Source organism: Vanessa cardui, chromosome 28, assembly GCF_905220365.1.
Source record: "Vanessa cardui chromosome 28, ilVanCard2.1, whole genome shotgun sequence".
In the NCBI taxonomy this organism is placed as follows: domain Eukaryota; kingdom Metazoa; phylum Arthropoda; class Insecta; order Lepidoptera; family Nymphalidae; genus Vanessa; species Vanessa cardui.
Window position 1 is genome coordinate 2,091,250 of NC_061150.1, and position 24,575 is coordinate 2,115,824.

The following is a 24,575-nucleotide window of genomic DNA, read 5'->3' on the forward strand; positions in this document are numbered from 1 at the left end:
TGTGTACAGCGGTTTTCATGGGTACGCCACTCCGAGGTCCCGGGTTCGATGCAGAAAAAGTTTTCTATGTTGTCTTGGGTCTGGGTGTTTGTGGTACCGTCGTTACTTTTAATTTTCCATAACACAAGTGCTTCAGCTACTTACATTGGGATCGGAGTAATGTATGTCTTATATTTATTATATTATAATATGTTTACAAAAATCTTGTATTCACTATAATGTAGATCTCTTTGAAAATAACAACAACAACAACAACAGCCTGTGAATTTCCCACTGTCACTTCCCACTTTCCCACTTTCAACCCCCCCCTTTAAGGAGAAGGTTTGGAACATCACGCTGTTCCAATGCGTTTTGCTAGAATTCACATGAGGCAGAATTTCTATGAATTTTTTTCATATTTTTCACCGCCGACTATGAGATGAATTATAAACAAATTAAGCACCCGAATATTCAGTGGTCCTTGCCTGGGTCTGAACTCATAATCATCGGTAAATGTGCATGCGTTCTAACTACTGGGCCATCATTTTGAAAGTAATAAAACAATCATTGTGCAGACACAAGGAGGAAAGATAAACTAATAATAGTCCAGTCATTTCATCGGAAAAAGGGAAATAAATGAAAATTATATTAAGAAGCAATTTTTTCTGGGGCGCCAAGGCCGCCATTTTGAAAAAGGGGTAAAATTTGTTTCTCGGCACTAACTCGGCTATCTAATGAGATTCGAAAATTTTTACGAGAACCTTTTTCGTGCAGTAAAGTCTTTACTATTAGTGTATTATGCATCGTTAACGAATGAAAAACGAAATTTGGATTTTGCAATTTATTTAAATATACATATATAATATATATAATTTTCAAAAAAAAATCATCAAAATCAAAATAAACTTTATTCAAATAGGCTTTTATAAGCACTTTTGAATCGTCATTTTACAAGTAAGTGAAGCTACCACCGGTTCGGAAAGTAGATTCTACCGAGAAGAACCGGCAAGAAACTCAGTAGTTACTCTTTTTTAACATTTAAAAATACAAAGTCATGTTAATGAAATACAATTATTAAAATAATGTATCCTGCTTGGAAGTCAACAGGTATTGACTGATTATCTAGATTTCGTAATACGAAGCTTATTATAATAGCAGAGCCGTTAAATGTAACTCAATAATTTGTTAAATATATTATGAAATCATTATATTAACATCGATATGCGTTATCAATAGTACGGGATATAGAATCGCGCCCTAAGGGACGCTATGTACAAAGTTATCAGCGGCGCTGTTATCACGTTATCACTGAATTTTTATCGCCCACCTTTACACTGAATTTCGAAACGTTGATAAGATTTCACGACTGCACGATCGTTTTAAATAAAATCATAACTGTGGTTCGAAGTAGACGCTCGTAGTAAGGGCGTGGCGGGTTTGATCCTGCTTTCTGTGTTTTCTGTGTAACAAACTGTGCAAAATGGGTTTTAAATTGATAATAGTAGCTGCCTTCTTCGTCGTTTGTGCGACTGCACAGAATTGTAAGTACTTAAATGTTATGTAATCATTAGTATTTGTTAAAATTATAATTGAAAACTAACTTACTTTTTATAGATGATAAAAGCGTGGAGTTAATACCTGTTGACTTCCATGCACATATATTACAGACATATATAATTGTATTTAACTAACATGACTGTATTTAAAAGTTGAAAAAGAAAAACTACTGAGTTTCTAGCCGGTTCTTCTAGGTACTTTCCGAACTTGGTAGCTTCACTTAATTGTTAAATGACGATTCAAAAGTGCTTGTATGAGCCTACTTGAATAAAGTTTATTTTGATTTGATTTACAAAAATTTGTTTAGAATAAGTACTAGTACATCCCAACTTTGTATGAGTCATATTTATGCTTAGGTATCCTTCCCATTTTGCTTAAAATTGAAGGTTTTATATGATTAGTAAGCGTCTGACTTCACTCTACCTACGGTATATATCAAGTCAATCGAACATATCAGACATCTCTTGATAAGTCAGTGGTATTGTTTATTCATATAATATATGATTGTTATCGATCGATCTGGAGTTCTAGAATATATATTACATAATAGTCTGCAAATAACATATATATTCTGTATTTTATGGATGATTTCCTTTGCTTTCTAACTCTTAGAAATGTGATGCTTTATTGCACCCAAAAGAAAAAACTACTAAACAAAAATACATACATGAAAATAAACGCGTTTTGAAAAAGATCTTAGCATATAATCGATATATATGTAGTACGACACAACTCAGGCGTATCATCGGCAAAATTCGTAAAACCGATCACATCCGAATTGAGTACGCTATCCCAAATTATCAATATTTATTTCTTATGCGAATATGACCTTTACACAAACGTAATAACTTGTAATATCATACGACCTAATATGTTCGTCAATTTGACATGTGAATTGACTGTCTCGGGTTGAACTGACGCGGGAATCTATAGCGACGAATAGCGTCGAATGGCGCGATAGGGAGCTGTTTCTATTGGTTGTGAATCGGCAATAATCAGTTTTATTGAATTTGCCGATGCTACATCTAAGTTGCATCGTGCTATACATATATTTTTTCACGTGTAAATAACTTAACATATCGGTATGAAATCATAACCAATAAACGCTGTATAGTTTGATATATCTTGCCCCTTTTTCAAGTTTAAAATTTTCTTAATGCACAATGAAACAGATAAAAAAATCCTTTATAATTAAGTGAGTTTCCCGTTTCAATTTTAACCGTTGACGTGACAATCGTAATGCTATATACATTTACATGTTCAATGCGAACGAGGTCGAAACAACTGTAAATTCCCACTGCTGGGCTAAAGGCCTCCTCTCCCTTTGAGGAGAAGGTTTGGAACATATTCCACCAAGCTGTTCCAATGCGGGTTGCTGGAATACACACGTGGCAGAATTTCTATGAAATTTGTCACATGTAGGTTTCCTCACGAAGTTTTCCTTCACCGCTGAGCAAGAGATGAATTATAATGACAAATTAAGCACATGAATGTGGTGCTTGCCTGGGTTTGAACCCGCAATCATCGTTACCAACGCAACGAAGTTACATTTTATATATTTTAATAAGCGTTATGTTGCTAATCAATACATATAATAAAATTGAGTGTCTGTTTGTAATATTAAAATAGCCCTTTTTTACTCAGTGCATATGTATACACGGTACATATACCGAAACAACATTTTTTTATAATTTTGTTTGTCTGTCTGTTTGTTCCGGCTAATCTATGGAACGGCTGTACCGATTTTGACGGGACTTACGCTCGCAAGTAACTGATATAATGAGTAACATAGGTTACAATATATATTTATTTTTGTTAAATTCAAACGCGTACAAGGTCGCGGGCACAGCTAGTATATTTACATGAAGATTATTGAAAACAGAATGCTATGATGAACCTGATTGAATACGGGGTCTCTTTGACCACGTACCGCACTGAAGAAATAAAATTCTATAACATCACATCATAAAATCACATCGACATTTGGTCAAACGTTACGGGGTCTAATAGGCCCCGTATCGATGTGATAATTTTCATACGAGGTCTTAAACGCCCCGTATAATATAATAATATAAATAATAAAATGGTGCAGACAACGTGTTAATGCCAATGTGCTTGTAAATTTATTAAGATATGATATCGATCGTTCCGCGCTCGGTTCCGGCGGTAGGTTTGAACTGACGATTATTTGTATAACCTTGGATATGTATATATTTCCCAGGGCAAAGATAAGCTTTAGCTATGTTAGATTCTTAAGCAGATACCACGTGGTACTCGTCGGGTGTGAGGTTAAGATTAGTCTTATTTAACAAATTTTGTGAAACGAGATTGTAGAGATTTTTTTGAATTGTATTAAAATTAATATGTATTTCATGACTAGCCAACTCGAATTTAATTAATATAATCTGTTTCCTTTTTTTGTTTTTTTTTTTTTGGTATAGGTTGACAATGACGCTGTAAGAAATATTAAATATTCATTACATTGACAATGCGCCACCAACCTTGGTAACTAAGATGTTATGTCCCTTGTGCCTGTATTTAAACTCTCTCCTTAGTTAAAAAGGAGGCCTTAGCCCGGCAGTGGGAAATTAACAGGCTGTTACTTATTTACTTTACTATATCTTTAGAGTCGGTTTTTTACTCGATGCAATTACACTTGTTATGTACAAAAAAGAGCTTTAGTTTCAAAGAGCGCCTTGGACCTTCCCCATCTGACACTGGCCCCTGGGACTCATATAAAAGAATACATGTCTAGCCGGAAACCTATATGGTTAAGGCCAGTCCTAGACCGTCATACGAGACAAGTCCAGCCTGAGATGTTTAGATGGTTAAGGCCGATCCTAGTTATATGAGTCAACTTATAGTTAATGGCCTTGTCACTGCATTATACGAATCTAATTATTTATACATCACCATTGCGCCATCAACATCGGTAACTATTATGTTATAATCACAACTAAGCAAGACATATGATAGTGCAAGTGAGTGCAAACACAGTGCTAGTTATACAACCCCCCCCCCTCGCAATCCCATGGGGCGGCAGATGTTTTATGGAAAATCAGAAGTAACGACGTCACCACAAACACCCAGAACAAAAACAACATAGAAAACTAATGATAATCTACATTGACTCAGCCGGGAATCGAAGCCGGGCTGGTTAGCCTAGAGGATCGGAATTGCGGTTCAACGGGGAAAGGCTGCTAGCATTCTTGCCACCATTGCACGCGGTCAATATTTATATAGAAACTATTTTTAAATTCAGTATATATTTAAGGACTCAAGGCAATGGCGGATTTACAAATCTGCCGCTAGTAGGCTAGTAGGCTATTCAAATTTTGCCGCCTCTACTTTTTTTTGCAACATTTATGATTTGCGTTCTATCGTCCTCATTACATCGGTTTTTCCCGTTATTAGTATGATTATAAACTAGGCGATATTTCTGTCAGTAACTAGATTATTTTCCCAACCCGCTATGTAGTGACGAGTATACGGATTACGGACGTAATGTGTATAATAATTACAAGTTTTTTTTTTTTAATTTTTGTCAGAGAACCGGCAAGAAACTCAGTAGTAACTCTTTTTCAACATTTAAATAATACAATGATATTAGTTAAATACAATTATATATGTATGTAATGTATCCTGCCTGGAAGTCAACAGGTATTAACTCCACGCTTTTTTATCGTCTACAAAATCTTGTATCGAATAATATGCCTTTTTTGCCAATGTGTATAGGTGAGCAGTTATACTTTTAATTAAGGTTTTTGTACTATACTCTGAGTTTCAAGTGTTATATATAGTATAACTGCAGAATTGTGTTTAATAAGTAGTAGTACAAAGTGTGTCACATAATACGAAATATTTTATAGTCAATCTTATCGATGCTGACGTCATACCGGCAACGCCTCGATACCGTATTAGACAATGGGACATATACAATAATTAAACCATTTATTACTAGCAATGATTTAACAAAGAGATCAGTGGAGTAGCTAGGCGAGGAAGGGCCCCAGTGCATAGAAAAATAATCAGGCTCTCACCCCTCTTTGACTAATAATAACCCTCTAAAATTATAAATACCAATCTTGTGAGCAGGGTCGTGTTTTTCTAGCTTCAGAAGCTTAAGGTTTAGTTAAGAGGGCCCCCTTAACTCCGGGGGCCTGGTGCACTACCTGCCCTACGATAGCTACGCCACTGAAACAGGTGTTCAGTTAACACGGAACGAGGTCTTATACGCCTCGTATGTGACTTGGTGCGTCTAAGATCAAATCAAAACCAAAATATACTTTATTCAAGTAGGCTTTTACAAGCACTTTTGAATCGTCATTTGACAACTATTTTCCTCTGTGGTCGGGTGGTGTGTACACCGGTTTTTTTGTGGATACGCCACTCCGAGGCCCCGGGTTCGAGTGCCGGCCGAGTCGATGTAGATTATCATTAGTTTTCTATGTTGTCTCGGGTCTGGGTGTTTGTGGTACCGTCGTTACTTCTGATTTCTCATAACACAAGTGCTTTAGCTACTTACTTTGGGATCAGAGTAATGTATGTGACGTTGTCCTGTATTTATTTATTTATTTTAAGTGATTCTACCACCGGTTCGGAAAGTATATTCCACTGAGAAGAACCGCCAAGAAACTCAGTAGTTACTCTTTTTCAACATTTAATAAGACAAAGTCATGTTAGTTAAATACAATTAATTAAATTATGTTCGGAAGTCAACAGGTAACGTTTGTGAAACCAAAACGCGATGTGATGTCATCGAATTTATTAAAGTAGGTACACCATAGCGCCGTGTCACAGTAATGGAAAATATAAATTGAAAAGTTGTTCGTCTTGAGATCTTTAATAAATAATAACTAGACTGTTAGACCAATTAAAAAAAGAGCGTACCCGCGGTCGACCAGTATTTATTTTAATAATCTTTTGTTGAAACATATGTTTCTTTTTGAAATATCTTTTAACGAACTATGTCCGACAAATATGTTATATCAACATATAATACGTATACTGAAAGCTGAGCTTAATGCTAAATAAAGTAAAGTAAAGTAACAGCCTGTAAATTTCTTACTGCTGGGATAAGGCCTCCTCTTCCATTAAGGAGAGGGTTTGGAACATATTCCACCACGCTGTTCCTGTTAATGGAAGAGGTGGCCTTAGCCCAGCAGTGGGAAATTTAAATGCTGTTACTGTTACTTTACTCAACGACATATATCCACAATATTTTATTAACATAAGAATTAATAACATTAAATGCTTAAATACACACATCAACATTGTCTAGGGATATTTTGAATTGACTCAATTATTTCAAAATTTATTAAAGATAACCTGCAACATGTTTATATTTTTATAAAGCCCATTTATCTGACTATACTCCAGAATAAAAAATTAACCATATTATTTTGCGTAAACAATTTTATCCTTAAATAAAGAAAAAATGTAAAATATTGGTAAAACTAACAATTAATGTTTGTCTCAAGAAAATGTGAAAAATGTAGAAAAGTTAATGTTTTTAACAGTTATATGAAAAATCAGTAGCCTGTAAAACTATCCAGGACATTTATAACGTCCTGCAACAATTTTTCATACTTTGGATTAAGTTATCCAAGTCTTGCTGCGGTAGATAGTCCCAGGTCCGACTAAGATGCAAAAAAGTGGCTCATCCGTCGCAATATTTGCAGGAAAATTCCTCGAAGCCTTTCTTTGGAGTATGGCCCACGCGTGCTTCATGGGGTTTAGGTCAAGTGATTGAGCGGGACAGCCTAAGACCGATACGTCTTGTTCCTACAACAATCTCGTCACCACTCCCGCTGTGTGCGGACGGTTGCTATCGTGCATGAGCGTGAATTCTTGGCCCATTTTTAGTCTATGGGGCATGCTAAATGAAAAATATGCTAAATTATTGGCACAAGCATCTCGTCACGACATTTTTTGGCCGCCATGGTGTTTCTGATCCAAACGAGGTCTGTTCTTCCACCAAGATAAATTCTCGCCCAAACCATAATTATGCCGCCATGGTATGAATGGACTTTCTGAAGATGTGATCAGACGGCTATCATGACCAGGGAATCGCCAAACACGTACGCTACGTGTATCGGGATGGAAACCGAACCGGGACTCATCGGTAAACAGCACTACAGACCACTGGTTATCTTCCGAGAGCAAATTTACACGAACCCACTCTAGTCGTCGTCCACGATTTCCTCGGCGTAGTGCTGGAGTACGAAACGGCCTGCGAGCATGAAGGTTAGCTTCATGCAGCCTTCTCCTTACGGTTTGGTCACTCACAAGCAACTGGTCCTCTGGCTGGAGCCTCTGAACCAATTGAAGTGCCGTAACATTTGGTTCTCTTTTCGCGGCAACTTGCAAATATCGGTCTTGTCGTTGATTGGTTATGCGCTTCCTACCTGGATATCTTTCAGTCACTTCACCAGTAGCACGGTAGCGTGACCATAACCTAGATATGACGTTTTGTCTTGTTCCAATCTCCTCAGCAATTCTCAGTTGAGTAGCCCCAGCTTTGAGCATGCCTACTGCCCTTAACATTTCTTCTCTCGTTAAATGGCACCGCTGCATGATGCACACAATAGGTTTAACTCGAAATTAATCGATAACTTGTTATAAAACTTAAATTTGACACAAAAAAATATCTTAATATGACGGTAGGTAAACGTAACCTTCGGCCATCGCTACTATTATGTCGTGTAAAAATTTTATTTTTATTAATTTTTTTCAAATTCAAATTTAGAATCGTCCAAGAAGGTTTATAAAATAGTCTTTCATCAAAAGATTTTAAAACTGGATATGATTTTTTAAGTTTAAGAATTTTATACAAAATATCCCTAGACGGTGTTGATGTGTATATATACAAATATGAACTAAAACTAGTTACTGTATAAATCTTGACCGCGTTTAATGGTGGCAATAATGCAATAGGTTATTTGACAATGCGAAAAATAAATTGTGAATTATTGTAATCAGTGTATATTATGAGTTTAAAAATGGTTATTTACTAACGAAACTTGAAAATAATACTTAATTTATTCAAAAATCATTGTCCAAGTAGCGTTTTCGCGCGTTATTTAAATATGGAATTTTTACTATGATATTTTTTTGGCAAATATGTTCTAGAAATAAAAAAAAAACTACTTTTACTGAGTTCCTTAACCTCTACTTAATAATATAAAATGGATTTTAAAAACCAGTCAAATAGCCTATTCCGATCCTCTGGGCAAAAAACGAACCAGCCCTCCTGTCACCAGTGGAGGCAATGAGGCGAGTTATACTTTTGGTGAAGTTTTTTGCCCCACTACTCCAAGGGCCAAGCGTTTCGACAATCTTATAATCGAGGTATATCGATATTAAATCCATAAAATTCAATGAAATGACTGTTCAATGGGCGGCCATATTTAAATTTACGGCTGCGTTCAGAACGCTGTGTCACTACACAGTAAAACAAACTCGCTTACTGACTCGCTGTGGGTCTGTCCATAAATATGCTTAGATCTTTAAAATTACACAACGGATTTTGATGCGGTTTGTTTTAACGGATAAAGTGATTCGAGAAAATTGTTTTTGTAATAATACATGAACAATATAGTATAGAAACACAGATTTTTATTTAATAGTATAGGTTAGCGGACGAGGATATGGGCTATTTGATGGTAAGTGGTCACCATCACCATGACGCTGTAAGAAATATTAACTATTCCTTACATCGTCAATGCGCCACCAACCTCGGGAACTAAGATGTTATGTCCCTTGTGCCTGTAGTTACACTGGCTCACTCACCCTTCAAACCGGAACACAACAATACTGAGTACTCTTATTTGGCGGTATAATTACTGATGAGTGGGTGGTACCTACCCAGACGGGTTCACCAAGAAGTGTTTCAAGAAGAAGAAGAGTTGATGATCACAACGTTCATAAAAAGTATCGTTCAGTTTAATCATTTTGACGACCTCTGTGGTCGAGACGTATGTACACCAGTTTTCATGGGTACGCCACTCCGAGGTCCTGGTTGGATTCCCGGCTGAGTCGATGTAGAAAATTCATCAGTTTTGTATGTTGCCTTGGGTCTAGGTATTTGTGACGTCGTTACTTCTGACTTTCCATAACACAAGTGCTTTAGCTACTTACATTGGGATCAGAGTTATGTATGTTATGTTGTCCAATATTAAAAAAAAAAATCATATCACCTCGGTTTTTGGCATATAATATATGAACAAACATACAACTCCGGTTTGTTCAGCTATGCTATGAGTCACTGGCTCGCCCTAGCGCTTATCACATATAATTTATACGAGTCACATGATTGTTTAACGATAACATTTACACATATCACGATACATACATATATAATCTTGTATCTTTATAATTTTATAGCGTTAGACCTTGTAATATTGATCATGTATCTTTGGGCTATTTCCCAACTCCGCAACACAACTTTTCATCAAAAGTATAGCACCTCGCCTCATTGCCTCCACTGGTGACAGGAGGGCTGGTTCGTTTGCCCAGAGGATCGGAATTGCGTTTCAACGGGGAAATGCTGCTAGCATTCTTGCCACCATTCCACGCGGTCAAGATTTATACAGTAACTAGTTTTAGTTCATATTTGTATATATTTAAGCTTTTAATGTTATTAATTCTTATGTTAATAAATATTTCTATAAAAACACAAGCTTATGCAGGATTCTATCCTTACTATTATCCTCACGAAGAGGTCATTGAAAGGAAAGTTATATATAGATAAACGCGACTTTTCTTGCCTTAGCGAAAAAAAATCGGGGGTAATTTGAACCCTCAAAAGCCTGTGGACCTGTTGACTTCCAGGCAGGATATATTAATTTAAATAATTGTATTAACTAACATGACCGTTTTCAAATGTTGAAAAAGAGTAACTACTGAGTTTCTTGGCGGTTCTTCTCGGTAGAATCTACTTTCCGAACCGATGGTAGCTTCACTTAATTGTTAAATAACGATTCAAAAGTGCTTATAAAAGCCAACTTGAATAAAGTTTATTTTGATTTTTTTTCATAGTACTTCTACATCTGGACTAATTATCTTTTCTCTCTTTCAGATCGCATCTGCATACCGACAACCAGCACTCAGCTCTGCCAAAGCTTAGATAATATCGGCAGTCAAGTCATTTGCGAAAGAGTTGAAACTAAGTAAGTAGTAACTTTACTTGGTGGTAGTGCTTTGTGCAATCCCGCCTGGATGGGTACCACCCACTCATCAGTTATTCTACCGCCAAACAACAGTACTCAGTATTGTTGTGTTCCGGTTTGAAGGGTGAAGGCTGGTGTAACTAAGCACATGGGTCATAACGTCTTAGTTCTCAAGGTTGGTGTCACGTTGACGATGTAAGGATCGTCATTGTCTATAGGCGATGGTGGCCACTTACCATCAGGTGGTCATCTCGTCCGCCAAACTATATCATAAAAAAAGTAATTTTACTTTTCAATAAAGTCAACGTTCCCAAATAGTGTTCGTGGTATGTTGATGAGAAGCAACAGTCTAGTTTATTGAGCTCGAGGCTAAAAGGTAATATCGTGACGAAATCAGGGAACTAATACTATTAATAAAATGTCATTATAGAATTGAAAGCAACCATTATCCTGAAAACCAGAACGATATAAGTTATTCGGTAAGTTGTCATTCTGTAAAGATAAACAATGATCCCCGAAATGTACCACTTTATTCTTAATGTTTGTTGATACAACAACAACAACAGCCTGTAAATTCCCACTGCTGGGCTTTAGCCCAGCCGTTTAGGCCTTTAGGCCTCCTCTCCCTTTCAGGAGAAGGTCTCGGAACATATTCCACCACGCTGTTCCAATGCGGGTTGGTGGAATGCACATGTGGCAGAATTTCTATAAAATTTGTCACATGCAGGTTTCCTCACGATGTTTTCCTTCACCGTTGAGCACGAGATGAATTATAAAGACAAATTAAGCACATGAAACGGCGGTTCTTGCCTGGGTTTGAACCCGCAATTATCGGTTAAGATGCACGTGTTCTAACCACTGGGCCATCTCGACTCTGTTGATAATTCACCACTAAAATACTTCCTTGTGGTACCACCAACCGGCAATAGAACAGTGTGATGAGACTTTGATAGTGGGATATTTGCAAGCTGTTAAAAAACACCCAATAATCGATGTCATTTTATTTACCAACGCACTTTTGTCTCCAGGATAGACTGCGCCATAAAATTAGCACGCGGAGCTGCTGATATCGGAATCTTTTCTGAGGAGGAAATAGTTCTCCTGGGTCACCAACAGCCCAATGACCACCGGGTGGTGGCTTCCATCAGAGATGTCTCTAGACCAGGTAATACTTATTACAAAATTATGGCACACGAGGGAACCCATTAACACAAGGATTCCATATTCTTTACATGATTGTGTCAAAAATATGGAACCTTTAATGGTTGTACTCCTAACTACTGATAACATCGGTCGCGAGATTACTAAACTATTCCTCATGGTACGAATTACGATTGGACATTAAGTCATTCCTGTTTAAAACAAAGATTATCAAATATAAACATCATTATGAAACAATGTTCCTAACACAAAAAAAGAACGAGATCTTCCTTAAAACGTGGACTAAGGAATGCACACTAATATCCGCTAGAATTTTTTTTTATTTGAGCCGAAATGGCCCAGTCTATTAATATTAGTGTACAAAATGTGTGTTTATAATCCATCTCGTGCTCGGCGGTGAAAGAAAACATCACGAGGAAACCTGCAAGTATCTTATTTCATAGAAATTCTGCCACATGTGCATTCCACCAACCTGAATAGGAACAGCGTGGTGGAATATGTTCCAAACATTCTCCTTAAAGTGGACGCCTTAGCCCAGCAGTGGGAAATTTACAGGCTGTTGTTGTTGTTGAAAAGAACTAGATTTTTCATAAAACATGAACTTAAGGAAATCACTATTTTATATGTTTTTTTTTTCGCTTCAGAACCTTTCGCCTTCGAAGCGGTAGCGGTAGTGCCTTTCAACCACACAGGTGGTCTGGAAGGGCTCCGTGGTGGTAAATACTGCCACCCCGGCTTCGATCAAAATGAACAACGCTGGTCCCCACGTGTGTTAAAGGCTTTTGAATTGGCGGTAAGATACTATAAACCTCAAATTATGCACTCGCCCCCAAAATTCAAGGATTTAAATCAGTTCTATGTTTTGTTATTTATATTATTGTTGGGCTTTCTGTAAGCCCAAAGGTCACATGTCTGTATCTTTCAAATGATCAACTGTCACACCAAATCATTATTTTGTTAGTGTACAGATCGCCATATATATACTACTGGGTCATAACCCAGAGTAATGTTTAGGTTAATAATTCAATTTATGTTTGGTGGTTGTGAAGTGATCCATTGGGACAGCATGATGGTTTAACCTCTGAAGCTTCACCGAAAGAGGTCAGGATCTTTTGGTACTTCAGTTACTTACAGGTATCATTAATAACGATGTTCTTGCACAGGTCGCACGCACTGACAGATGCCCAGACAGTAGCACAGATAGAAAGACAGCGGAAGAGCTGGAAGTGGATACTTTGAGCAAATTCTTCACCAGCGCCTGTCGCCCTGGTCCCTGGAGCGCGAACACCACAGTTGATAATGACCTCAGTGAGTATTGCTTTTTTATTATGGAATGCTGTATTTTAATAAATCGATAAGAATCAAAAAAACGACTACCTCTACCTTGGGAAGTACGATGTTATGTCCCTTGTGACTTTACTGATTCATTCATTCTTCAAACTGGAATACAATAATACTAAGTATTGTTGTATTTTAAATACATTTTCCTATGAAATGAAATTTATTTTTATGACTTAAAAAAACACTTTATATCCATAGTACTAAGTATACATAAAAGAATACATTTACCTATGCAATCAAATTTAGAGTTATCCTTAGTATAAAAAGGCTTTTTATGTCTCTTGGTGTCAGACGAAGATCTGGTGGTACTTACAGACTAGCTTGTACAAATCCCCACCAAAATCTCGAAGTCAATTATCATCACTGTTTAAATGTGATATGAATTTCATAGGAAATCGCTATTCAAGCCTCTGCTCGCTCTGCGGGGAGAACGCAAACTGCTCCAGATATACCCTGGACATGGGAGTCACCGTGGCTGGCATCCAGAACACCAACAGGCACATCCAAGCGCTGGAGTGTCTCCGGAGCAACAACAACGGCACCGTCGCCTACGTCGCCTGGCAACATGTCCGAGAATTCTTCACTGTAAGTTGACCTTTATGATTTAGCACGTCTCACGGGGTCTGATACGCCTCGTATGAGTCTCCCTTGCGGTGCGGATAAAAACATACATCTTTCTATCGTGTGGATGCTGTAACGTCTATTTGATATAGTGTAGGAAAATTATGAATATATTTAAATGATGCCTATTGATAACATAATAGTAGCATTCTGTTTTCAATCGTGCATATAGTGCACCTACCAATACGGGGTCTCTTTGACCACGTACCGCAATGAAGAAATAAAATTCGATCATATCAAATTACCTTAATTCTAGTTTCTTACTTTACTTGGTGGTAGGGCTTTGTGTAAGCCCGTTTGGGTAGGTACCACCCACGCATCAGTTTTTCTACCGTCAAACAACAGTACTCAGTATTGTTGCGTTCCGGTTTGAAAAGTGACTGAGCGAGTGTAACTACAGGCACAAGGGACATAATATCTTGGTTCCCTAGGTTAGTGGCGCATTGGCGATTTAACGAATAGCCAATATTTCTTACAGCGTCGTTGTCTATGGGTAATGGTGACTTACCATCAGGTGGCCCATATGCTCGTCCGCCAAACTATACAATAAAAAAACTTAAACGTTACAGGGTCTAATAAGCCCATACCGGTTATAATAGTTTTCATACAAGGTCTTAAACGCCCCGTATCGCAGGAAAGGAAAAAAACAAAAAAATGTTGCCACAGGCAATATTTAAAAGTAAAGATTATATATAAAACAAATCTCGCAGCAAATAATGATGCATTATACATTGTAATTCACCAGATTCGCAATCCCCAAGATGCGACGTCGTTCGCTCTGCTTTGCGAGGACGGTTCCCTGAGGGTGCTCACCACGGAAGTCTTGAATTCCGCAACAGCGCCCTGTTCCTTCGTCAAGCAACCCTGGAGTACCATTGTGGCTTCCACGTGAGTTATCAAATTTTTTCTTCAACACACAAACTTGTTACTCCTGTTACTCGACTACATAGTCAGTAACTCCTTTGTAGGGCAATGTATACGGTTTTACAACAGGATCCCAGAAAGCGTTCAAAATGCCTCTGTTGCCAAATTAAAAAAAAATATTAAGGAACGCTTGTCAACCGACTTCCAAAAGGAGGAGGTTATCAATTCGTCTGTATTGTTTTTTTTTTTTTTTTTTTTTTTTTATGTTTGTTACCTCATAACTTTTCACTGGGTGGACCGATTTTGATAATTTTTTTTTTGTTTGAAAGGTAGTGCTTCCCGTGGGGTCCCACTTTTTTTTATTTTTTTCGGATGATGGTATCCATATGAAAACGACATAAGTCTTAAATTTGCATTATGTATATGCGCGACAAATAGGTGAATAACTGAAAATCACGTTAACCAATTTTGATAATTCTTTTTTTATTATAAAATATATACTTCAAGGGTAATTTGGTGAAAGTTTGATAAGGTTCTGAGCACAGGATCCATGACAAAGTAACGGAACGGAAGGGAACGGAACAATTCTGAGGAGCACGTTAGCGATACTCAGTCGAATCTTTTATTTATAGGTTATTTGGATATTTGAGTCACCTTCCGTAATGTGGTTATGTTTATGTAATTATCATAATCGAATATTATAATCAACTAGCGACCCGCCCCGACTTCTCACGGGTGCAATACTGATACTAAATATACTACAGAATTTGTTTATTTACGACATCACATCGCAAACTTCTAAAATTATCAGTGTTTCTTTACTATATTGTTCATGTATTATATACACAAACCTTCCCCTTGAATTACACTATCTTTTAAAAAAAAACCGCATCAAAATCCGTTGCGTAGATTCAAAGATATAGGGACAGAGAAAGCGACTTTGTTTTATACTATGTAGTGATGGAACCCTATACGGCTCGCAGTTAGGGTGCGATATGGGGCAGAATTTCTTACTATCTTTAATCAAAGTTTGTGTATGTGATGTGATGTCATATGATGTACGAAATATAGTTGGTCTTTTTCAAAGTTTTTTTGCTGAGTTCGATTACAGCTCTTTCGAGGGATCCTTGTAGTTTACGCGTTGATAGATATACTGTAGGGTTTTATTGGCTGACACCGGCTCCAAATATACCAATAATTATAACTACATGATATAATCGTTAATCGACTTTTAAGTAGTCTAATATTTTTCATTTCATTTAACTTAGGAAGACTCTAAAAAATATGTTGAATACGCAATTATTTTTATTACTTTTTCGTGCATATTCATTTGTTTTAAAATAGTGTTTTGTTTGAAGTCGGTTTTTCATTTTGTTAAAATTTTTATTTATGTGCAAAAGGTTACTATACAATTAATGAGTTTATGATCGATAGCACACCTTGGGAATGAAACGATCGCCTCCTACCTATTTCATCTCATATTACATTGTTTATATAATATATGAGACAAACAAAAAAAAACCGCTGAGTTTCTTTCGCCGGTTCTTCTCAGGTCAGGGTATTTTCTTTTCCGAACCGGTGGTAGTGTTTTAATTGACCATCAATAAGAAAATGTAATGCTTCTATATTAAATAAAGTTATTTGAATTTGAATTTTATCAGTATCGACTTAGCCGGTCGTATTAACAAGGTTTTCCGATGTGTAGTAGATACACCAGTTCTAATTTTACCTTAATATTTTGGTGTAAATATATAAACAGTGGCGGATTTACAAATTTGCCGCTACTAGCCTATAAGGGTATTCGCCGCCTTTCTAAATCTGCCGCCCTTTGCTCCGTCCTACTTAGCCTATTGGTAAATCCGCCACTGTATAACATTGATAAAGTAAACACATACAACCCTTCACAGATGTATAGGGTACCATTGAAAGTCATCATTGGGTCTTGGTACCCAACCTTTGAACCTTTCGGATTGCTTTGTCATAGCTTTTCAAGTCATTTTTATTGTTATTTTTCTGTTGTACTGTTTGATTTGTTTGTATTTTTATTAATTATGCCGTGGCTTAACAAATAGAATCGAAACAGTGCTGTCTAATAACAGAAATCGTAATTTCGTTGCAATTCAATGCAAGTTCCTAGTGTGTTCTTAGGGATAGAAAACTTTGTAATCAGAAAAGTCTGTAATTCCGTATATAGCTTCATTCTGTCACACTATTTTAACACACCCATTTAATTAACTTTATTATTTAACGAAGTAAATAACTACCGTACATTTTATATAATGTCATTGTACATAACGGTTTCCTTACTATATTTTCCTTCACCGACGAGAAAGAGATGAAGTTTGAACCCATCTCGTAAAGAAGTTTACTTAGAACTCACTCATTCATTTGTCTTTCAGTTCAACTGCAGCAGCAGTCCAAGCCAGTATGCGGGAATGGTGGCCAAATGGTGCGAACCCTGGTGGCAACTCATGGCAATCGGTTCTGTTCAACGCCGTCATCGGTGGTGCGAATGCGCGCCTTACATTCGAAGATGGAATACCCACGACCCAGAACTACACATCAAATGGTGAGTTTTAAGTCTCTGATGTGAGTGACTTGGATTTTATCGTCTACTATTACTAAGGTATCGAACTCTTAATGAGGAATACAGAAATAAAACAATGTCCAAACCGCGAGCGAAAAAAGCTTTGCCCACTAATGGAAATCTGTGCCAAATTTCCTAATGAGCGCCCGGTGAGCGCTTCTGGTGCGGTGGAGAAAGAAACAGCCATCCAACAAAATTCACAATATTAAAACAAAATAGTTCTTAAATAGTTAAATGGCTTTCTTTCCATATCTCCAACAAAATGTTTTATTTATCAGTTAGCTTTTTATAATGTTGACTAACATTTTACTCATGATGATTTTTGTTTTTTTATTGTGTATTTTTGTTAGACTAGCTGTTGGTGTTGTCAAATAAATAAAATCTTTTAATTTTCAGTTCGCAACTTCACAACCATCACCGGTTCCTCCTCGTGCATCCCGGCCCGTCGCTGGTGCACCATCTCCGCCCAGGAGCACAACAAGTGCAGCTGGATCCGTAGCGCCGCTTACACGCTGGGCATCGAACCCGCTATATCCTGCCAACAGAGGAGCAACATCTTCGAATGTCTGACCGATATCAGGGATAACACCGCCGATTTCACCGTCACCCCCTCGAATTATGGCTATTTGTCCAGACAGTAAGTGAATGGCTAATTATATCCTATTAAATCTTAATAGTAAGTAAGTAACCCATTGAAAAAGAGTAACTACTGAGTTTAATGCCGGTTCTTTTCGTCAGAATCTACTTTCCGAATTGGTAGTAGCTTTAAAATAAATTATGTAAATTTACGATTCAAAAGTGTCTGCAAGAGCTAACTTGAAAAATAATCTTTTGATTTAGTAAGAAGGCGCGAATTACAAAGGGTTTAGGGTTCAAGGCCACGCAAGTATAACTAGAATTCCATGTAAAGAATCGTGTTGTTGTAAACTCTCACATATGATCGCCATTTCCTCTCTTTTCAATCGGAGAGAAACAACATCTTTCCATCAGAAACTAAATTGGAACATTAGTGGTGAACTAACTATTTCAATCCCCGTCCGCAGACACTACAGGCTCTCATCAGTGAAGCTGGTGCAGAACTCACGCAGTAACCCGCTGGCGTTCACTCGCGTGGCCGCCTTGCTGCGCGAGAGCAGCACGCAATCCATCACACGGTTCGAAAACTTACGAGGGAAGAAGGCTTGCTTCCCTGAGTTTGGAGGAATCTGTAAGTACTGATGTGCTTTATGGGTGTTGGGTATATTGTATGTGGACACCATTTGAAAATTGTCCATAGTCAAAGTGTCTATACAATTTGTGTCAATTCCATCAAAATTAATATTATTATTGATAAGAAACCAACTTAGTCAAAGAAACATCCCAAAAGAAGTCTCGTGCTTCTATTTGTTAATACTTCAGCCTTTTTTAAGAAGTCAATGCATATTATAAATCTTCAACATACCTTAAAGTATATTGGAGCTAACAAAGTACCAATTGAAAGGTTGGTATCAACATCAGCTAACTGCCTAATAGCGTATATTTCAGATTTGACTCGACAAACTATAGTTTCAGTAGACTAGTTTACAGTAGACCGAATATGTAGATTCAACTACATTCAAATACATCGTTCACTAATTCCTTTGATTAATTAGAACTCAGGAGAGAGTCATTAATTAGGACTCATAGAGAATAGTGGGTATAGGTATCTGGGGTAATAAGAAGATTTTCGGTTTAAACGACTTTTACTAACGACGAGTGTTCCCCAGCGTACGTGGCGTTCGTGCGCGCGGCCCACGAGCGCAGCGTCATCAGCGGCTCTGAGTGCGACTACGGCCGCGCCGTCGGGGAGTTCCTCGACAGCGCCTGCGCGCCCGGCGCGCTCCACAACTCGCACGCACTCGTCGACTCCGTGAGTACCCACTATCCGGGAATTCTGATAACAACAAACAACAACAACAACAACCTGTAAATTCCCACTGCTGGGCTAAAGGCCTTCTCTCCCTTTGAGGAGAAGGTTTTGGAACATATTCCACCACGCTGTTCCAATGCGGGTTGGTGGAATACACATGTGGCAGAATTTCTATGAAATTTGTCACATGCAGGTTTCCTCACGATGTTTTCCTTCACCGCTAAGCACGAGATGAATTATAAAGACAAATTAAGCACATGAATCAGCGGTGCTTGCCTGGGTTTGTTAAGATTCACGCGTTCTAACCACTGGGCCATCTCAGCTTTTTTTATTCTGATAACGCCGCTCCTATATCCGCTATCAAATTAGATTTGCACTGGCTATATATATTGTTTTAAGGAGAGAGAGCTGGTTTGTCTGAGACCTAATATTAAAAATATTTGTTCCAGTTTCCAGTTAAATATATTTTTTGCCAGGTTTTAGATATACTTACATAATGGTTTTATTTACCTAATACTCGTATATTAAATCTGATGCCAACAACGCAAAAAATTAGTCAGGAAATTGGTGTTTGTTAGACGATGTGATGGGCGCTCGGTATTCTGTTTGAATTACCACCTACCTGTTAACTCGGCCATTATTATAATATAGAATATCTGTCCGAGCCGACTTCAATCTCCGTCAATGAAAACCAAAGCATACTTTATTTAAGTAGGAACAAGCACTTTTGAATCGTCATTACGTGAAGCTACCACCAGTTCGGAAAGCAGATTCTACCGAAAAGAACTGGCAAGGGATCAACACACATTCAAAAAACCCGACAGCGATCCAATCGTTTACGAGGAGTTCAGTTACAAAAGATCTGGCTATATACCCATAAAACATATATATTTTCCCTTTTCAGAGCTATAACGCCACCAACCTGTGCAATTTATGCAAACCATCAGTAACAGTAGCCGAGGGTAATAACTGTAAGTGTATTTCATTATTATAATATCATAGATAAACAGACAACTAGACCTCCTTATGGTTATCCACAATCACAACATACCGCTAATTCCCCACTGCTGGGCTAAGGCCTCATCTCCCTTTAAGGTTTGGAACATATTCCACCGCGCTGTTCCGATCCGGGTTGATGGAATACACTTGTGGCAGAATTTCTATGAAATTAGACACATACAAGTTTCCTCACTAAGTTTTCGTTCACCGCCGAAATCAAGATGAATTATAAACATATATTAAGCACATGAAAAATCAGTGGTGCTTCGGTTAAGATGCACCAAACCTAACCACTGGCCCATCTCGGCTCAATGGTACCACCATTGAATATTGGAACTGCAAGAAATATTAATCACGAGATTGACTAACTCTTTAACCAGCGACTTCAGGGGATGTACTGCTTTCACTGCCCCCAATGATCACAACTTCCAATCAAAGTTCAGGGCTGGCTGGTCTAAAGTCCAGAACATTATCATTATCATCATCAAGATCTAAGATATTATGTCCATTGTGCCTGTAGTTACAATAACTGGAACACAACAATGCTATATGCACTACTTAGTGGTCTACCCAAACTGAGCACATTTCCTATCACTATAAATTATAAATAATTATTGGACGTCACATACATTACTCCGATCCCAATGTAAGTAGCTAAAGCACTTGTGCTATGGAAAATCAGAAGTAACGATAACACAAACACCCAGACCCAAGACAACATAGAAAACTAATGATAATCTACATCGATTTGGCCGGGAATCGCAGCCGGAACCTCGGAGTGGCGTAACCATGAAAACCGGTGTACACACTCGACCACAGAGGTCATCATCGCAAATAATATGAGTGCCTAATATGAATTTTGTAATCTTTGCAGTCACATGCGCATACGATGCAACGAACATGTACTACGGCAACAATGGGTCAATATTGTGCCTGGCTGACCCCAACTCAGACATCGCGTTTGTGGAGCTGCAGAATATTGAGGGTAAGTTTACTTTTACTAGCCAGAAACCCGACTTCAAACGGGTAGAGTAAGGGAAGATATTACAACTATAACAGGAAAAAATCCAATTTAATAATTGTCCATTTTCAAAATAAGATTCTGAAATGCATTGTGCATGTAATATGTAGTATGTACTTGCAAATCAGTGTGTGTAGCATACCTTTATCTCGGCTTTACTGTCTAACGACTTTTTTTTATTATAAAATAATAAATAAATAAATATGAGACAACATCACATACATTACTCTGATCCCAATGTAAGAAGCTAAAGCACTTGTGTTATGGAAAATCAGAAGTAACGACGGTACCACAAACACCCAGACCCGAGACAACATAGAAAACTAATGATAATCTACATTGACTCGGGCGGGAATCGGCGGGACCTCGGAGTGGCGTACCCATGAAAACCGGTGTACACACCACTCGACCACGGAGGTCGTGGAATTTTTATTAATAATTCATTTCCGGTTTCAGCTCATCTACGCACAGCTGGGTTGCAACCAACGGATGTCCGAATGCTCTGTCGTAACAACACACTGGCGGCGACCACTGGAGTGACCGTTGACCAGAACTGTCTCCTCGCCTACGTGGTCGACTCCGAAGTGCTGGCTAGACGGTTAGTAGAAGGCTTTATTGTACTTGGTAGGGCTTTGGTACCTGTTTGGGTAGATACCACCCACTCATTTGATATCCAACCGTACCTATATACAACAGTACTCAGTATTGTTGTGCTCCGGTTTGAAGGGCCATATCTTAAGTATCATATTTGAAGGGCGATAGAGTTAGTGTTACTACAGGCGCAAGGGACATAACATCTTAGGTCCTAAAGTTGGTGGCGTATTGTCGATGAAAGGAATAGTTAATATTTTTTTACAGCGTCATTGCCTATGGGTGATGGTGATCACTTACCATTAGGTCCATGCTCGTCCGCCAACCTATGCCATAAAAAAGAGAAAGTAAATATATAAAACAGGGATACAGCTTAAATAAAAGGGGAGGAGGATTGATGACCTTATAGCTACATAGTAATCTCTTCCAGGCAACAGACAGTGTATGTTAGGTTAGCTCATACAATATGAGTTCCTGTAATAAGACATATAATATTTATTTATAGAAATGGGTATATCAATCAAGACCAGCTATATTACTTACTGTCTTATAGTTTGGTGCAGAATTTTGAGTAAATTTTCAAGGATACGTCAAATTCAAGCATAATTCGTAATACGAGAGAGAAGGAATATACTACGTAGAGTGAAACAGAAAGAGATATATATATTTACGATGTTCCACTTCTATCGCGTGTACTGTGTTGCATGTGCAATTATTTAAATGATACATTTGATTTTTTTTCTTATTACAGCAACGATCCTCTCTTGAACAGCCTCAATGCGATGCTGGACACTCTTGACACGTTCTTTGGATACAGTGCCGCTAATGGCGCCCAGTTGATCAACTTGGAAATGTACTCTCCGTTTGACGGGGTCAATGACCTGCTCTTCAAAGATACCGCCATCGGTCTGTCAGAGCCATCTAGTGAGGCGACTAGCGAACCGATAAGGAACTATAATGAACTGTTCCAGCATCTGGAGTCTTGTACTGGATCAGCTGCCCCCCTCCCAGGTCTCGCGACGAGGAGCATGGTCTCATTCATCACCCTGATCATTACTTCCCTTATCACACGTTTCGTTATTTACTAAGCGCTTTCAATCAGCTCGATGCCTTGAAACACAGATAACAATATACATACTTTTCAATACACTTGTCATTTTTAAAATTAAAAAAAAACTTTTCAGTCAATGATATTATTCCCTTATCTGTATAAACATGACATTTAATTTTTTTTTTCAAACAAGGCATAGGAGCAACTTTTTTTTATAGCTAGATTGTATACATTTTTGTAAGTAAGTTTAGTATATGTATATTATGTAATTTTAAATGAGTGAAGCAAAATATGTTAGAATAGATTATTGACAATCAAGGATGTGAGGTGTCTTGTCTTTGCCTTGCCTTAAACAAACGAATTGAACCAAAAAAAATTCGCTGTCTGTAATATTTATTTTTTTACTATTTTATTACTTAAATTTTTAGTGTAGTCATGAAATTTATTACATGCATATATTTTAAATTCTAATCAATAAAATGAAAAAAAAACCGAAGTAAATTAATCAAGGAGTTTATATAATTTAAATTGTAAACAGTGGCTGTTTGGTACAACACATTCGCCTTTTCAAATAAGAAAATAATTAAATTTTTTTGTTACATTCATTCATAAAATGAATGTAAATGCTTTTTATATTTAAAATATTCACTAAAATTGACGTTTATGAATGGGATTGTATGAAATATTCAATTCAAAACCGAAATTATTACAACCGCCAAGTAATTTTGAATCGTGAAGCGTTACCACCGAAGTATAAAGCCCAGTAAGCACAGTCATGACAATTGGCGCTAATTCAATTAAAATAAAAATAAATTAAACTTTCTAACAAATTTTCAAATAATTATAATAATTTTTATTTATTGTATCGAAGAACGATCAAGATGCAACTGTTTAGACATCCGCACTCGTCGACGGCTTGCCGCAGACTGACGTTTTCACAGCTTTTTATTCCTCTTCATAATTGCTATTTTATAAAATGTATTTTATATAACCTTGCATTGTAAAAAGTATACATATAGGATATAATTTCGGTTCATACAAGGGCACGCATTGCATGTGTAGAGTGCTTTGAAATAAAATACGTTTTTTTAAAGAAATTGTTTTATTTAATAACTCGATACAAAAAACATACAAATTCCATATTTGCTGATATATGAAAAGAGTGTACACAAATTCCAAACGATTTTAACTAGCTCAGAACAAACATTTTTTGATTAATATATCTTTATTTATAATAAAACATGTTTACTATCAAAACATATGACGGGGCATGGAGCGCCATCTTGTTTTTAGTACTGGCTGGAAAAGAGTCAATGGGAGCGTAACGGAGTTTTACGTCTAGTGAAGCGTCGCGACGAGGGTAGCGAGGCAGCCATCTTGAATGCAGTTACATTCAAGATTTCCCGCGCACCACGTGTTATCGCTAATTTCCAGTAGTTTCTGTATGTGACATTTTAACGTAATGATATTTATAACTACTGTAAGTTCGGGATGACCAAAATAATATTATCGTTTTACAATGATGCTTCAATTTCTCTATCTTTTGTTAGAATGCCCCGCTATCGTCCAATTGTTTTATAATGACAGCTCTATCATATTTAAAATAAGAAATAGTGTTACATGCCAGTATTAAATGCTATGCTATATAAAATAATATTAATTACAGTTTTACAAATTATTGATCAATTAATTACAATAATAATTGTATATAATAAAGTAAATTCAATAGCCCCTGCTATATTCAT

The 24,575-nt window shown here is 37.3% G+C and overlaps 1 protein-coding gene across 1 annotated transcript; it reads left to right on the forward strand.

Annotated features, from left to right (window-relative positions):
* Nucleotides 1-1,356: 1,356 nt before the first annotated feature.
* Nucleotides 1,357-22,899, forward strand: LOC124541689 (transferrin-like). Its single transcript, XM_047119618.1, has 15 exons — nucleotides 1,357-1,520; nucleotides 10,616-10,706; nucleotides 11,735-11,871; nucleotides 12,512-12,660; nucleotides 13,031-13,175; nucleotides 13,600-13,793; nucleotides 14,575-14,717; nucleotides 17,093-17,262; nucleotides 17,677-17,917; nucleotides 18,324-18,487; nucleotides 19,026-19,168; nucleotides 20,073-20,139; nucleotides 21,042-21,152; nucleotides 21,645-21,786; nucleotides 22,531-22,899. The coding sequence occupies exons 1-15, from the start codon at nucleotides 1,460-1,462 to the stop codon at nucleotides 22,865-22,867; spliced, it is 2,295 nt and encodes a 764-aa protein (XP_046975574.1). The 5' UTR covers nucleotides 1,357-1,459; the 3' UTR covers nucleotides 22,868-22,899.
* The last annotated feature ends 1,676 nt before the right edge of the window (nucleotides 22,900-24,575 follow it).

Coding starts and splice junctions, on each gene's coding strand:
- LOC124541689 (XM_047119618.1), top strand. CDS start 1,460: ATGGGTTTTAAATTGATAATAGTAGCTGCCTTCTTCGTCGTTTGTGCG. Junction 17,263..17,676: donor CCAGAACTACACATCAAATG/GTGAGTTTTAAG, acceptor TTTAATTTTCAG/TTCGCAACTTCACAACCATC. Junction 19,169..20,072: donor CGCACGCACTCGTCGACTCC/GTGAGTACCCAC, acceptor TTCCCTTTTCAG/AGCTATAACGCCACCAACCT.